Here is a 16,755-nt window from a genome sequence, read left to right on the forward strand (position 1 = left end):
TAAAAAGCAACCCCTCAACCTTTATTTGTCACAATACATTTCAAGTACATGCAAAAGGTATTTACATTTCTCTAAGGCAAACAGAAATTGGGTTCTTATTCCTGAGTTGTTTAGCACCAGTAGAAATAGCAAAAAAAGTAGGAAACGTTGTCTCTCCTTTTGAAGCAGCAGCTGCCTCCCATGCAAAATATTTCTGCTTTCACCTCACATTTTCTTTTAATGAGCTATTTATACTGATAATTGCTATTGTTATTTGGACCTGTTTCTGCAGACTTCAGCCTCTTCAAAGAAACAGCCTGCCAAGATGTGACAAAGTTTCCATCTTTGTTATCCTACCTTACGGACTGCTTGCTGCTGAGACAGCACAGCAGTACTGCTGTCTTGGCTGACACATGTGCTAAGGTCTTCTCTTCAGTTGTTTTCAGTTCTGTATTCCTCCAGTTATCTAGAAAAACTAACATTATCTTGTTATGTCTTCCTCCTGAGGGCTAGCTGCTTCTCCAATACTGGGAGAGGGAAAAGCTCACCTCAGCCAAAAGAAAGTCTTAGGGCTTGACTTCATTAAAACTAAAGGCAGGGGAAGTGAAAATACCCATTGAAGTGTTGGCATTTATGAAGAAAATGCAAAGCAGATTTCAATGAAAAATAATGCTTCCTTGAAGTCTCACTAACATTTCAGTCATCTGCATTATCTCTGCAGAGATTTGCTAGAATTTAGCATGGTGAAGTTCCATTTAAAATACAGAAGGAGCATTTTCAGAGAAGTTTTTGACAATTTTAATTTCCCATTGAGTGGCTAAATCAAGCCTACCAACACCAATAAGTACTTTTCTCCCATGACTTATTAAGACTACCAGAGAGTATGAATCTAAGAGAAAACATCTGTTCTGTAAAACACTAAAGTTCCTATTTAACACAGAAGTGTAGTCCAAGCATGAAGTCAATACTGCAAAATGGGGTATGACTCTTCAGTGTGCCTTCCTCAGTGTCCTGTAGTGTAGAAAAATGTTCTGTTTCAAATTACATTCTCTGCTTTTTGTTTTATGCATTCCTGAAACTCTGTTTTTAATGACTTGTCAAATACATCAATAATTCAAGGTTTCTGTCACCATTTAGTCTAAGTGCCCATCTCAGCTAATCAATGCTCATCACAAACAATTTGCAAACAAATGCTAGTATTTACAGGTGTTCAACTTAACATTCACTGAAAGAAAAGAACTGTGTCTTGATAAAACTTCTGGCTTAAGTTGGTTTTTAAAGCAAAAAAACCCCTAAGTCATTTCTTACTTCTTTTCCAGTTATTACCTCCCAAGATCTAACATCTTCCTTCACAATCGTTTCACTTAATAGCAACACACACTGGCATATTGTATTGGGAATAATCCACATCCAAATAGTCAATTGTAAAGACATTACCTTTAGCAAGGACAAACAATCTCACATGGAAATTCTTCACCAAAGGTTTACCAATTTATTGTCATACCTCTGAGAGATTATTATGAACTAAGCACCTAGGAAAATATAGTAAATGTAAGAGGAACTCATGAAGTGTCTAACCAATCTATCCCATCAGGAAGCTGACTCCTGGTGATGCACTTCTCGACAGAAGGTCTGAGGGCTTTTCTAAGTAAGATGAGTTCATAAACCCAGGAATGGTTGTTATTCTGCACCTGGGAACACCTCTGTACACTGTGAACAAAACCACTTGCTGCAGGTATTCCCAATGAACAGCTGCAGAGTAGCATTTTTATCCTCATTTAATTTTCTATGATGTGACCTGCATGCAGCTTTACTTCTAAAATCAGCACTGCTGAATCTAAAACCAGCAAGTCCTCTGAGAAAGAGGTACTTTCTCAGTGATCATTTCAATACCAGGAAGCTGGAAACCTTACAAAACTTTAGAAAGTCTTAACATTTATTTCTCCCTGGAAAGACTTGTTCCCAAGTCTGTAATATAAAGAGATTGCACTGTATTTAGAAAGAAATATTGTGCCCCTTGACAGTCATTGTTTATCCAACGACTGCTCACCAAGTGTTCGTGAAGTCATGTCCTGCTATGCTGGTTACTTTGAAAAACACCTAGGACATCCACACTTCTCTGCTTCTTGCCCAGATCTGTCAGAACTGGCTGGAGCTGAGGTTCTCTTCCATTCACACAGGACAAGGGACATGGGCATTCCTCTGGGCTGTTTCCACTACCTGCTGCACTCACTGAGGTAGCAGAGGCTGACTAGCCTCCCCAGGCACCTTACCAAGGTGAAATATTCCAGAGAAAGTCACATGAAATACTTCTTGCATTCAGGATAGTTCAGCAGCCTTGGAGAACAGTCACAGCACATCCCTGACATACTCTTGTGTCTCAGCTTGCTTGGGTGGTGACATGTACTCTTCTGATCCTTGAGCAGAAGAATTAGTCCTACCTGCTCTTTTGAGGATGGAACTGGGTTACCACAGCCTGAATTCTCTCATGCAGAAAGAAGAAGTTGTAGGCAGGAATGTTTCTGGATAGTTTTGAAATGCTACTCCCAAAGGCACCAAGTTTCACGTGCAGAGCACACTGCACTTTCTTACAGTGCAGATGACACAGATTACATCCAGTTTATTCATAAAAGTTTTATACACCTGAAATCTCACAAACATTTACAACTTTCTTGTTTTCTTCTGAGTTCTGAAAAGACTGAGTCATAGAATTACACTGCTGTCTCCTTTGACTCCAAAGTCTGTGGTGGCTTGAAGTTCAGTATCTCTTTATACGTAATGCCTGGAAAACAACAGAATAAACATAAGACTTGCCAGTCTAATTGGAAAAGGAGACACGAGCAAGGTGCAAGCCCCAGCCCGGTTAGGTTCTGGTCTAGGTCAGGAAGAGAGAGACCTCTTCAGGCAAAAAAAAAAGAGAGAAATCTGAGTACAAAAAGTAAGACAATCAAGAATCATCTTTTCAACATTTCAGATTTGAAGAAGTAGTCCAATGCTGAAATGTTATAGGTGCTTTCAAAGGGATGCAAGCATTGACTTTACAGTATAGTGGGCAAGATCCTCAGAAAGAGCTACTCAGCAAATCAGCTTTAAAAGTCAAGTCCTCACTTAAAAGCCAAAATACAAACCTCTGACACTAGATGAAATCTAGATAAAGAGTTAAGTGTCTGCTGAGATAGATGTTTTCTCTCCCTGAGAGAACCTAACTTCATATTAATGCCGACAATTGTTGCGTTATACAGCAACAGTCCCATACAGCCAACAGTTGAGGAATCTCTTCACCTGTCTATCCCCTGGAGGGCCACATGCTACAGAAATGGTTTCATTTAGACCAGTAACGAGTGGTGTCCCTCAGGGATCGGTGTTGGGACTGGTCTTGTTCAACACCTTTGTCGGTGACATGGACAGTGGGATTGAGTGCACCCTCAGCAAGTTTGCTGATGACACCAAGCTGTGTGGTTCGGTTGATACCCTGGAGGGAAGGAATGCCATCCAGAGGGACCTTGACACACTTGTGAGGTGGGCTCATGTCAACATGATGAAGTTTAACCATGACAAGTGCAAGGTCCTCCACCTGGGTCGGACCAATCCCAGGCACAGCTACAGGTTGGGCAGAGAAGAGATTCAGAGCAGCCCTGCGGAGAAGGACTTGGGGGTGTTGGTCGACGAGAAAATGAACATGAGCTGGCTTCAGTGTGCGCTTGCAGCCCAGAAAGCCAACCGTATCCTGGGCTGCATCAAAAGGAGCGTGACCAGCAGGTCGAAGGAGGTGATCCTGCCCCTCTACTCTGCTCTTGTGAGACCTCACTTGGAGTATTGTGTGCAGTTCTGGTGTCCTCAACATAAAAATGGCATGGAACTGTTGGAACAAATCCAGAGGAGGGGCACGAGGATGATCAGGGGACTGGAGCACCTCCTGTATGAAGACAGGCTGAGAAAGTTGGGGCGGCTCTTCTCAGCCTGGAGAAGAGACAAAGGCTGAGCGGAGACCTCATAGCAGCCTTCCAGTGTCAGAAGGCAGCCTATAAGGGTGCTGGGGAGGGACTCTTCATTAGGGACTGTAGTGACAGGACAAGGGGTAATGGGTTCAAACTTAAACCGGGGAAGTTTAGATTGGATATAAGGAGGAAATTCTTTACTGTGAGGGCGGTGAGGCACTGGAATGAGTTTCTCAGGGAAGTTGTGAATGCTCCATCCCTGGTGGTGTTCAAGGCCAGGTTGGACAGAGCCTTGGGTGACATGGTTCAGTGTGAGGTATCCCTGCCCATGGCAGGGGGGTTTTAACTAGATGATCTTAAGGTCCTTTTCAACCCTAACTGTTCTATGATTCTGTGATTCCTACGCTGCAGAAGACAGGAGGACAGTCACAGGAAAAAGGAGAGCCTTTGTTAGGAGGCAGAGAAAAAACCTTTGGGAATCATTCCTTGATAAGAACACTGGCTTATCAATAGACATCATCTTAATGATGTCTATTTACTCTGTTCCACCAAAAACAGAGAAGGCAATTTGTGAAGGGTATACATGGTCTTTCCATCTGGTAATTTTTTAAAACATCACAAATCTAAACTCACGCTTCCACTCATCTAGCGGAAGATCCATGTTATCAAATGTGTCATCATATTTCTCAGCTTCAATTTCTTCCTCAGGATCATGGATTGGTTCAAAGTAAGGGTGCATCAAAGCCTCAGCTGCTGTGATTCGCTTCTCTGCATCCAGCACCAGCATCTTCTCCAAAAGGTTTACAGCTATTGCAGAGAAAACAAACAGTGTATTCAAATCACATCACTGACTCCAGCTTGTGCACAGTAACACTGCCCTGGAGATATTTCAAATAAATATACAGTTACAAAGTAGAATCATTGGGTATTCATTCTACAGCCTTGGGGCCCGCCTGCATGGCCAAACGGTGTTGTGAACAAGCTGGGATCTGTAAAAAGCCTGACTCAAGGCAAAGGTGCTCCCTTGCTTCTGTACACAACACAGCCACATCACTGCAGCTAATGACTTCTCAGCTTCTGGCTCTAGGACCACTGTGCTTTGGGCTTTCCCATGTGTCTTTCATCATTGCCATGCTATTGTGGTTCTAAGGTACCTTACAACTTGACAGCAGCAGAATGAACAGTTGGCTGCAGAGAATGAGAATTGCTCTGTACGTGACCAAATCCAAGCACAACTAGACTCTGAAGCTGACTACACAAGTCAGTTGTCCACGTACAGAATCTCCATGCTGACTTTATCTGCTGTGTGGTTTTGACCTCAGCCAAAACAATCCATGAAAATCTTCTATGTTCTATGTTTTGGATCAGGCCCATTGTTGGACTGTCAAAACAAGCTAGCGTAAACAGATATGATGAATGATTTGTTTATTGTCTGTTTTTCTATCCTGAAAGAACATTCCTGGGTTGGGTGGAGCAGCTGAAAGGAAGAAGCAGCAGCAGCATGGGACAAGATACTGCAACTCCTGCTTGCCACATTGTGAATTCTTTTCAGGCTTCTCTCCCAGACCATGAGCTGTTGTTCTTTCCACAAGAAACAGCCAGATGGTCACAGAGATGCTAGGAAAAAACATCCTAAAATCTAAATGGAAATATGTAGTTTGCTGCAGTTGAGAAGGTCATTGAGCTAACCATGCAGTCAGGGTAAGAGCTGCTTATTAATTATGTTTATTTCTACTATATCTGAACATACAATTTTAACTTCTTAAATTGAGAAGATTCAATTATACTAATTTATATTCTAACAGAACTGGCTTTCTGTTTGTTCAGGTCATTGGGAAACAGATACAGGTTGGGCAGACCCATCTCAGACCTTTGGTTGCCTTGGGTCACGTCACAGTTATGCACACTTGATATGCTCTTCTGGCTGTTCATATCTATCAAATGCAAGCCAGTGCACTTCTCAGGAATGCACAGATGTTTCTCAGGATGTATTAATTCCATGACTAAAATGTCAGCTTTCTATTTGCTTGCATTTCAACTGCAGATCAGATAGGTCTTTCAGAATTGTATTTCAAATACAATACAGAGAAAAAATTATTACTTATATTTAATCTGCCAGGGCTCTCGAGAAAGCTGCTCCAGCAAAACCATTAAGCAGATGCTGGATTGAAGTCTAAAACACAAAACACTTCTTTTTTTCACACTTCTAAGAAACATCTGAGTCCTGGCAGGGTCTAAACTTGGCAAAGTTCTGAATCATGGAAAGCAAGAGATAGAAAAGCACAAGAACCATCACAAAACCTATCATATGACTGATACTGCTGCTGCCTCCAATGCAAACAGAAGAACAAGACAAATCATACATATCCACACAAACTGTCTTACCCAAAGGATTTGCATACTTCAAGATGGATGAAAAATCTTTTTTCTGGACCTTTGGGAGGCTTTTTATATAGTTTTTTGCCTTAAAAGAAACATGGGTGTTTAATTAGAACTTTGCTGCCTTTATAATGTAACATTAACTATATGCTTAATAGGTAATTCAACAATGCTTTGATAGCACAGTGTACAAATTAATTTGGGGGGGGTCATAAACCCTGATTATATTCACCTTCTTGTTGAAAAGAACTTTGGTTTTTTTTTTAATCAAGACTTAAAATTATGATTAAGAAATGATAATGTAAAACTTTAATTATTAGTGCTCCATATTTAATATATTAGCTAGAATAAATATGTATGCATCATTTGAAAGAATGTCATAGTGAGTTTACAGGAACCTCTTGCACAGTAGTTCATTAGTATTTAAATCGTATACTTAGTCTAATGAATAATTTTACATTCTTTATAGTAGGGGCTTAAGGATTCTAGAAGGACAGTCACATACGAATAGAAAAGACAGACACCTGCAAACAACTGAGTTTTCTGAATAGATTCATATTTTCCAATAAAAGCAGTAGCACATCATCTGAACTGCTTATATTGTATGCACTGGAAACTCAGAAGTATTTAAATATACAGATTTGTCAAGTGTTCTGATCATTTTCTGCCCACCCCCCCAATCTCCAGTAGCTATGTGCAAAGCACTTCAAGGCAGAAAGGTGACATCAGGGATCATTTCAATAGCCAATACCTACTGTCTCAGCCAGTTTAAGTACTGAGCGTGGATTAAGTAAACTTAAGATGTGTAAAACCAACTGACAAAGCCAAATACTCACATCTTGACTGTGCAGCTTTTGAACAAAATCTTGAGTTGGTGTACCTGTTACTTTCATTATTTCTGTGAGTTGGTCCAGATCTGATTACCAGAAATAAGGAACAAAGACTTTCACCATAAGAAAACTAATCACCCTGCAAAAATTGTGTGTTTCTGCACTACTGGAGAATAAAGAGAAAAATCACAATGTAGTGACTGGAAAACAACAAAAAAAGTAAGCAACTCTTGCTGTCTTCTATTAATACTGCCCTCTAATAATTATCATAACTACTACTGCCAGTGAAGTATCACTTGAGGTTGAATGATGACTGAATCTTCACTATTTTCTTACTCCTCAGCAACAAAATGACAGGGCAAGATGTTTTCTGTAAATTTGAAACATTTTACTAGCTGTTACTTACAGAACACTTTTTGGTAAAATCTCAAAAAGCAGGAAATGGACTAGCTTGTGCATGTTAGCCCATACACCGCAGCAGAATCTTCTGTGCATGTTCTGGAATTACTGAATCTATTACTAAAAAATCAAAATGTAACTTTTTTATCCTCACAGAACCTTTTACCTGATGATTTGAGATGTGATTCAAAGATCAATTCTCTTTCTCTATTGAAAATATTCAGTAATTCTTAATGTCAGATGTGCAAGACTGGAACAGACATTAAGCAATCAATGAGAAAGGTGCAAGGCATTTTACTATTAATTTCAATTTATGCTCATCAGTTTTTGAGCAGACCTACTCTATCACATCAGAACTTCTCATCATTTTCTTACATTAGTGTCACAAATTCACTGAAGGATACGATCATTTCCTTTGAACAGAGGCCTCCCTGTTATCATCTCAGCCATTATACAGCCCACAGACCAGATGTCAACTGGAAAAAAAGACCAACAGTCACATTAAATTGCTGAATACCTGTCCCTTTAAATGTACATAAAGTTTAATTTAAAACATAAAGTGTAAAATTTACTTTTATAGCCCATTAAAAATAAATTAACGCCATGCCAATTAGGATGAACAGTAAAAGTGAAACTTCCAGGCTTTCTAATAAGCAAACTGGAGATAATCTGATAATATGCTGAATCAGTTTCTCAGTAACAGGCAGATGGATGTGGGAAGTAAATTTTCAGTGCTTCCAAAAACTTTCATGGTTATCCTAGCGTTACTTGAATTCCCCTCATCTGCCATTTTCCCCTGTCTGAGTTAGAATCAGCACATCTTTGCAGGAAGATGACAGTCAGTGCAGAACACAAGAACAGAGACCAGACTGTCACATCTGTATACATTTCTATCACTACTTTCCAGCCACCTTGGCACTTTTGGTTACTCTCAGAAAATGTACAAAATGCCTCCAAACCCACAATCACCAAACAATTACCTGCAATTTATCTACAAGGAAATTCTGCATAATTAGACTGCCATTTCCACCTCCAGTTTCTCATTCATTTCAGAAAAAAAGACTTGCTTATATATTGCCTGACTCAGTGAATGCTTTAGCTCTGGTATGGCTGTTCTGAAGAGATGCTGACCTGTTTGCGTATAATGCATCCAGTTGAGTATGACCTCTGGGGCTCTGTACCACCTCGTAACCACATAACCAGTCATCTCGCTGTCTGTGTGCCTTGCCAATCCAAAATCCAGAATCTGTAGTGGAAGCGCAAAGAACAGCCTGATCAGACAGCTAGCAATCTATTTCATACAGACTGTACAAGTGTGTCAAAGAAATCTGTAAATATTAGTTCATTTTTGCATCATTTTCTCACTCAAGTGTGTTATTCTCATTTTAAAAAACGAGACAGAAGTAGCAAGGGGCTTTACAATTTCTTTTTCCAAGTAATATACTCCTATAGCAACACTAAAAGCTGTAAAACCAGTAAAGGAAACAATAAATTCTTCAATTACCATTCAGAAAGATAATGAACACATTCAACGCAAAAAGTTCCCTGGCCATGGAATCACCATCCTCCCGTGTTAGGGCTGAAAGAACAGCACCCATCTTGGATGGTAATCATTGCTCTCGTATCTCAGGTGGCACAATCATTCAAGAGTGTGTCCAGCAATATTCTGAAGTAAGCAGGTATCATTATTTCTATTTTATGAATAACTCATACATGGGATAGCTTCCTATCGATCACATTGAAAATCTGAAACAGCATAGGGAATTACCATTATTTAGTCCACTGAGTCTTCTCCAACCTACTGCATAAACTACAGAGCAACTCTCTGTAAGGAATGCAAGGTCAGTGCAATTCTTTTAAAGGATTATGCGCAATTCAGCTTATTTCTAAGACTCCTAGATATTTATCTCCAGATATAGCAACACATACAGCAGCAAGATGAAAAACGGCCTTTTGTCAGATTCTACAAAATTAGAGTAATAATGCCAACCCACTGTACGGACCATTGAAAGATGGTACCAAAAGATGTGGTCAACAGCAAGAAAATCCCATTCCTGGAATGACAGACAGTTTGTATTTATCAGGAAGTTCATGCTTCTAACAAGAAGCAGGGGGCTTGAGTAAATAAAGTCTATTAAAGATAAATCATCATCTTCCACAGATAGTTGAGTATATACCTTTGCATGAAGAGCCACAAGTTTCCATGTGTGTCAAGCTTCATATATATATATTGAGAGGGCAGAGTTTTTACTAGGAGTACCTGTGCATTACTAAACCAAGAGTGATAGTTTTGTACTGCTCTCTGTAATTAGATGTTTGAAAACATTTCAGGATAGTTTCATCATTCTCTAGCACTAACAGAAAGGAAGATTACATTTTCATTCAAGATCAAGTGTATGAAACATTATTGCTTTCTTTATTGCCATACTTGAGATATCATTCCTGTATTTCCCCCGTAACTGCTGACCAATTTATAAACAGAAGTAGGATGCAAAGGAAGAGATTTTTATTCTTACTAATAAAATGCACTTGAATATGGCTGATTCTTTGGGTACTGAAGACTTATTGATTCAAAATATATGCAATAGCAAAATACACTTTTATATACAGCTTTCAAATTTATGCTACATATACAGCACACATTTCCTCAGGCTGGAAGAAAAAAAGGAAGTTTTACATAACCGGTCAAAAGCCACATGAAGTACCATCTATTCTGTCACAGCCTTTTAGGCATTTTCCATATTAAGGCTTGTGACACTTGGAAACAGCTAAAATACAATTTGGGTTTGTCTTTTTATAAAAGCAGAAAACGTCACTGAGATTTTTTTGTGCACTACATATTAATTTCAGGATTTCTTTTCATTTACATAGTCATAAGGCTCAGGAATAAGCATACCCTGTTAGTACTTAATGTGGTACCACTTCAGCAACATTCTTCACACAAAACTATTATTCTTATACTCCAATATTCAAATTTTCAGCTGGAACTTCTAAAGCTATTTTCAGAGCAAGGTTGAAAATCCTTTCCATAATGCAGGAAGTATAAAAGAGACAGCAAATTCCCTCAGCTCCTTAAGGATAAGCTCCTTTTCTACTCAGCAAACTTAATTTTCCTAACTTGTTTCAGTAACTGTAACAAAAATAACTTCAAACTTTGAGACTGCAGAAAGGGCAGTGATTTCCCCCCCATGCACCCTTCACTGTCACTTTCCTGACTCCTGTGTAGCAGCTGAGAGCTTTAGATGAGGGAGTCAGAAAGCTTGCTGTGAAAAATAAAGCTGATTGCTTATTAATTAATTACCAATTCAAGCAGCTGTTCCAACTTGCCTATTATAGCCTCAACACCGCTGGAGCTGATGCAAGGGAAGCTGCTGAGTGCACAGACACAGGGAAAAAGGCCTGCACTATCCCTAGCAGCGTAGTAGCATGGTTGCGTGGCTCTGGGCCCAGGTTAAGCTGACTTTTGAAAGCATGCTCATATCCTTCCTTTTGCACCTGAACGCATACATGTGGGGAAGCCAGTTCAACTCCTTCAGTGAAAGAGAGATCCCAGTTAAAGCCTTGGGGTTGGGTTTTTTTGTGCATACTTCTCAACATACTATAGTTGGCTTTCTCTTTATAGACTGGAGCTGCCTCTTGACAACCAGTATTTCATAGTTCCAAATCTGCACTTTCCTTCTGCATATGCTATCAGAGCTGATTGTACAACCAGGGACACAATAATCTCACTCTTAGAGTCAAAAGAAACAAAAACCAAAGGTCAGTACTACATTCTCTCCTTGTTGTTTCACAAAATTATGTTCTGGTATAGTATTATTTGTCTTAGTTTATCTAAAAGCTTAAAAATGTCCAAGCAACAAAGAATAACTTGTGTTAAGTAAGGAGACTGATCATAGTATGGAAGAATGTCTCAGACCTGGGCTGCATCTCAAAACGTAATTGCACAGCTGGGGGGTGGGAAAGAGAAACATGTACAACTGTTTTTAATAGATCCTCTTTTTTCCCCCTACCAACCTGGACCCACTCACCATTTTGTCACCTACAAGCCAGGAAAAGGCAATGGATTTCTATGCTAGATAAGGAAAGTTTGAAGTAACAGGATCCTGAACATTCAGGTCAGTCTCCAAAGAGCAAAAATTTGTATTATACATAATATATACATTACATATATATGTATGTATGCATGTATGTATACATACACACACATAACATATTCATAATTGAACTACTCCCATAAAGTCTTATGCCTCTTTTAGGGAGGAACCCTTGGCCATAAGATCTAAATGTATTTACATGTCAGGATACAAAAGCCCCATTCAAATTTACTGCTGTTTTGTGAGGATGTATAGGTCAGTCATTCAAGCACATGATAGAAGACGTAGCCTGATTTTGTAATTCACTGAAGAACCCTGCCTAGCCTTTCAGATTGCTAGAGCTAAGGGAAGACAGGTGAGAAAAATCAATTATAAAGACAAAAAATTAAAATACAAGAATATAATTAACTGGGGACTGGAAGCAGTCTGGGGCTACTATGTCTGCACTCAAGAGAATATATTCCCAAAATAAACAGTGTTGAGCACTACATAATTCTGCTTCATAATAAATAATTGACTTTTTTAATAACAAAGTCATTTCACACAGCCAAATAGATGTATTTTTGCTAGCTCAGGGTACACTGCATAATGATTTCTGAAGTACAAATATTATCCACTCTAATGGGCTTTGGAAGATTTCCAATACATTTAAGAAAGTGCAATCAGAGTTGGCCAGATTCAGTATTTCAGTTCAATGATTAAGAAGGATGCTTGATGACAAATGTTGTGCAAGAGGAGAATTACCACTCAGACAGTACAGAGAACTCTTCCAAGGAAGTGGCAACACCTGCCCTTGAGGACTGATAACTTTCCACAAGGGGTGCTACAGCCCTGGTCTCCAAGGGTGCATGGCAGCTAAACCCAGCTTCGGTACTGGGAAGGGGTGTGGGTGTGCACCATCCTCCTGCCCATCTCTGAAGGGAAGCCCAGTACACACTGATACTTGTCCCACTCCAGAGAGGCAGCAACTAGGTAATACAAAAAATGCCATCAAATCTACCTGTCTTGCAGTGTAGTGGCAGAAACTGCCATTAGCTGAACTATAGGAGGCTGAATTAAGAATTGTCTCACTTTAATGACTTTTTTCTCACTACTTCAATTATGAACAAAAATGAAGCAGAACTGATACATTCTATGATTCCTGCTATGAAATACACTGTTGTCTACATGCAGTTGATACTGCTATTAGCAGTAACAGTGCAGAAGCAATCACTTTCAAAGAAATAAGATGTTCTTATTCGTGGTGAGCATTATGTGATTCGTCTCATGCTTCTCTGAAGAGATTAGCAGATTAGCCGCAACATATCATAAAAAGAGCTCTCCATTACAGCTCTTATCTGACTGTAACCATGTGATTTTTTTTCTTTAAAAGTATTTTTAGATGTATGACTGCATACAAACACAGCAGTATTCATTGCAACATACACATCACACAGGAAAAGGGGGACTGTCACAAACATGCCTTTGCTGTGGGCACACAGCTGTGGTAAGGACTGCTCCATCAACTCCAAACCCACAGAAGCAGTTTCAGTTCTTACACTTCCCTTCACCCAGCTGGAAGGAGCTAAGTCAGCAACTGCGCCAATGATGCCATGACTCTAATAACCCATAGCACTGACTTCCTCACCTGAAATCAACTACATCTTGGAGTCAACCCCCATCTCTCCCCTGTTAGCACTGGGTACCACCTTCCCACAGTGTCCTATCTGGAATGGACATTTTTAGCTGAAACATCCTAGGCAAGATTTCTAGTTTGAGGGGCAGCCATTTCTTGTGCTTGGCTCCATAATGGTCTCAGAAATTGACCATTGCCTCTGCTGTTCATAGGAAATGCACATTTATATCAGTCAAGGACGTCCAAATAGGAGGTGAAGAGATTTGCACTGTTCAGGGCTTTATATCTTAAATAAATATTTCGTTATTTTTGTGGTGAGTGAAGTCAAACAAATGGGAAAATACTTCTAAGGAGCAGTGGCTTGTATTTTTTTTTTCCTCTTCCCTTTCATTTTCCACCATTCCAATATTTCTTCACGACCCCTCAAAGCCCATGGGCTGAAAGCCTGGCCCTCCACTGAAACCAGCCAGCACATCCGCAGCTGTTGCACTCATTGTCTTCTGTGGTGTATTTCTAAACACATCTGACTGCTTTTTCAAATAAACATATCCTACCTTCAATTCACAGTCTTCATTTACTGCCAGGTTCCCAGGCTTTAGATCCTGTAATCAGATTTGAAATGGATGTTATTTGTTGATTTTACACCAAGTCCAATGAAGCACTCATTCTTTCCTTCTTTCTTTCATTTAAGTTTAACGGCTTTCATACAACTACTTAGAACAGCAACAGGTAAAATAATGTCATAAATCCAAATGAGAACATTAAATGTAACAAGTAACAGAAACAAAGACACAAACTTGCTTAGGTTTGGCTTTTTCCAGTATGGGTCCCCCCACCCCCCAACAAATCAACTTTTTTTTCTGCTAGAAGTCAGGAAAATAGTTGCCAGTGAAGGAACTCACTCATCTTACTGCAAGTGGGGTTTGGACATAAGTTGGTGGCATTTTATCCTGACACCAGAAAGTTAAGGATTCACATAAACATTTCTCCACTGTACATACTGCATATCAAAATACACTTTACAAAGGTTCCACACTGATAGACTTAGAAGAAGTACCGAAGGAATCAAAAAAGATTCTACTTAAAAGCCTCTGTTCCCTTGTGTGGGAAAATTGATTTCCTAACAAAGGCAATTGAATGGAGACCGCAACATGGAAAAAGAATTCCCTTAAGCCTCTTTAACTACTGCAGAGACTCCTAACGATCTCCAGAAGTTGTACTTCTAAGTTTAGCAGCAAAGGGAAGCGTACTGGCAACAGCTAAGAAGATTTTGCAACATCAGTGACTTTTAGACATTCAGTTATAGACAAAGAAAAAAAAAAAAATCAGAAATCGACTTTCCTTCAGCTTTTTCAAACCTTTGACACACTTTGGCACAAGACATTTAAAAGAATCTTCTTTCTGAACTTTTTAACAGGCATCCACCTGTTTTAGACGAAGATGTTTTAAGATTAGAAGGGCCTTGAAGAGAAGCAAATTGGTACAAAGAAATGTTAGGAAATCAAGAAACTTAAGAGCCAACAAGAGGGAGCTTAGAAAAGGTCTCAGCAACTGTAAATTCAGACCATGATCACAGCAGTTGTAGAAACAAGAATATCAACTTATTACATTATTTTGGCAGTTCGCGTAGCCTCCATGTCCAGCTTAAAGCGCCCATCTTTAGATGGTGTGCACTGTCTGTGCTGCTCCTGGTATCTTAGTACAAAAGGTCAGTTTCTACTGCTGTGATACGGTTTTGGGGGAAGTTATGCTGCTTAGAACCAGGAGGGGATCATTCAGAACTTCTTATTCACAGTACCAAAGTGACTTTAAGTGGACTTCCTTGAACATTAACATAATTCTTAAACAACATGTATATGTATATATTGTTCTTAAAAGTTTAATCTTAATTAAAAAAAAAAAGAAACACTTAACCATCTTAATTTAGACACTATTTGTTCTTGTGGGGACAATGCAGCTTCACAAGGTAATTTAAGGAAGCCAAATCTAAGCTGCATTCAGTGCAACTCGAGTGCCCAGCTTAAACTGATGCAACCATACCACCTTTTGTTCCTGTTGAAGAAGAAACCAAAGGCATCATCAAATCCAGACACTATAAACAGAGTTTCAGGCACATTTATGAGCATGCTTATTCACAAACACCTCTCATATTATCAAAACATAAACATCTTTTATATTGTTTCCACTTACCCTGTGAATTATGCCCGACGAGTGAATATACTGTAAAAAGAGAAAGTATATTTTAGTTACTGTGGTCCTGACTTAAAGAAGTTGCCTGGGGCAGGGGAGAAAGTACTCTTTCATGGTGCTAAAGTAATTAAATTAGAAAAGGTTTATTTATTGCACAAAAGACCTTTTTAGCTGTGTTTTTAACATTCATATAATTAAACTAGCACTTTGCCCTTCCCCTCCCCCAGTAAAAAGAAACCACTAAATCAGTTTGAATACTGCAACAGATCATACTTTTTTTTTTAATTCTTCATATAGTTCTAATTCTTCCCATACATAAAATTGCGTTTTCAGTTAATTTTTGGCATTGCTATATATATATATATATATATATATGTACAAAAATAAATCCTACTATTTTATATGTCAGAAATGCTCTCTTGCAACAGATGTCTCCAGTCATAGTGTAGTTTCACATGTTCCAGCAGCACTAACTTTTAAGAGATCATTTAAGACCAGGATGAAGGCCAGTCAAGGTTTTAGCTGAGAACTCTTGCTACATGCTTCAGTACTTCCTCAATGAAACATTTAGAGGGCATGTTGCAAGACATTCTCTTTTACCTGAATTTTTTCATCACCCTTCCCAGTGATCTATATAAGGGCTCACAAAAATCAAACCATTTTTTAAAGCAGTGGCTGAACAGAAATGAAACTCTGATATTTACTTTCTCCTCTCTTACACCTGATACAGCACTCCAGATGTGGTCTCATAGGTTCTGAAATGTGGTGAAAAAAGAACATCCCCTCCCTTAACCCTGTGCCTACAACTTCACCAATCCAGCCCAGACTGTGGTAGGGCCCCGCTGTTGCACTGACAACTGCTGTGCCCAGGTCCCTGCAGGTCTTGGCATTTGCGGTAGACCAGTTCCTGCTACACACTACTTGCAGATTGGGCAAGGTTTAACATCACCCTAGGAAATGCCAAAGTGCCTCACAGGATTTCCTGGGGCAGACACAAGGGCTGAAGGCGTGTGGCTGTTCCCCAGAACGTTGGCTGTAAAACTGCTACAGCAGATGAAGAACTACAAAATGTATCTGTGATGGATGTGTATAAAGTGGATTGGGATGGGAGGAACCGGATGCAGAAAGAGGAAGTTTGTCATTTGTATGCAGATACCAGAGAGGATATATATGGGGAGTTTGGGGGTTTTGTTTGGTGTTTGTTTGTTTTTAAGAAATGTATCTGTAAGTAGTTAAACTGCCAGTAAAGAAAAAGATGGTGTCTTCTGCCAGTAACCATCTTGATCAAGGATATCACAATCGCTTGCATTCAAAATCATTTCAATGCCTTC

At 39.4% G+C, this 16,755-nt stretch overlaps 1 protein-coding gene across 2 annotated transcripts in view; it reads right to left on the reverse strand.

Moving 5' to 3' along the window:
- MAPK12 (mitogen-activated protein kinase 12) overlaps window positions 1-16,755 on the reverse strand; it is a 32,424-nt gene continuing 15,669 nt past the window's right edge. For both annotated transcript variants that reach the window (XM_062634236.1, XM_062634235.1), the window contains 8 exons: window positions 15,425-15,454; window positions 13,789-13,836; window positions 8,657-8,771; window positions 7,930-8,001; window positions 7,133-7,212; window positions 6,303-6,381; window positions 4,551-4,724; window positions 1-2,761 (listed from right to left, as the gene is read on the reverse strand). In XM_062634236.1, coding sequence (XP_062490220.1) covers window positions 2,691-2,761; window positions 4,551-4,724; window positions 6,303-6,381; window positions 7,133-7,212; window positions 7,930-8,001; window positions 8,657-8,771; window positions 13,789-13,836; window positions 15,425-15,454 — 669 coding nt within the window. In that variant the 3' untranslated portion in view covers window positions 1-2,690. The remainder of the gene's footprint in view (window positions 2,762-4,550; window positions 4,725-6,302; window positions 6,382-7,132; window positions 7,213-7,929; window positions 8,002-8,656; window positions 8,772-13,788; window positions 13,837-15,424; window positions 15,455-16,755) is intronic.

Source organism: Pezoporus occidentalis, unplaced genomic scaffold, assembly GCF_034315485.1.
Source record: "Pezoporus occidentalis ecotype Australia unplaced genomic scaffold, CSIRO_AGI_Poc_V1 ctg42, whole genome shotgun sequence".
Lineage (NCBI taxonomy): Eukaryota > Metazoa > Chordata > Aves > Psittaciformes > Psittacidae > Pezoporus > Pezoporus occidentalis.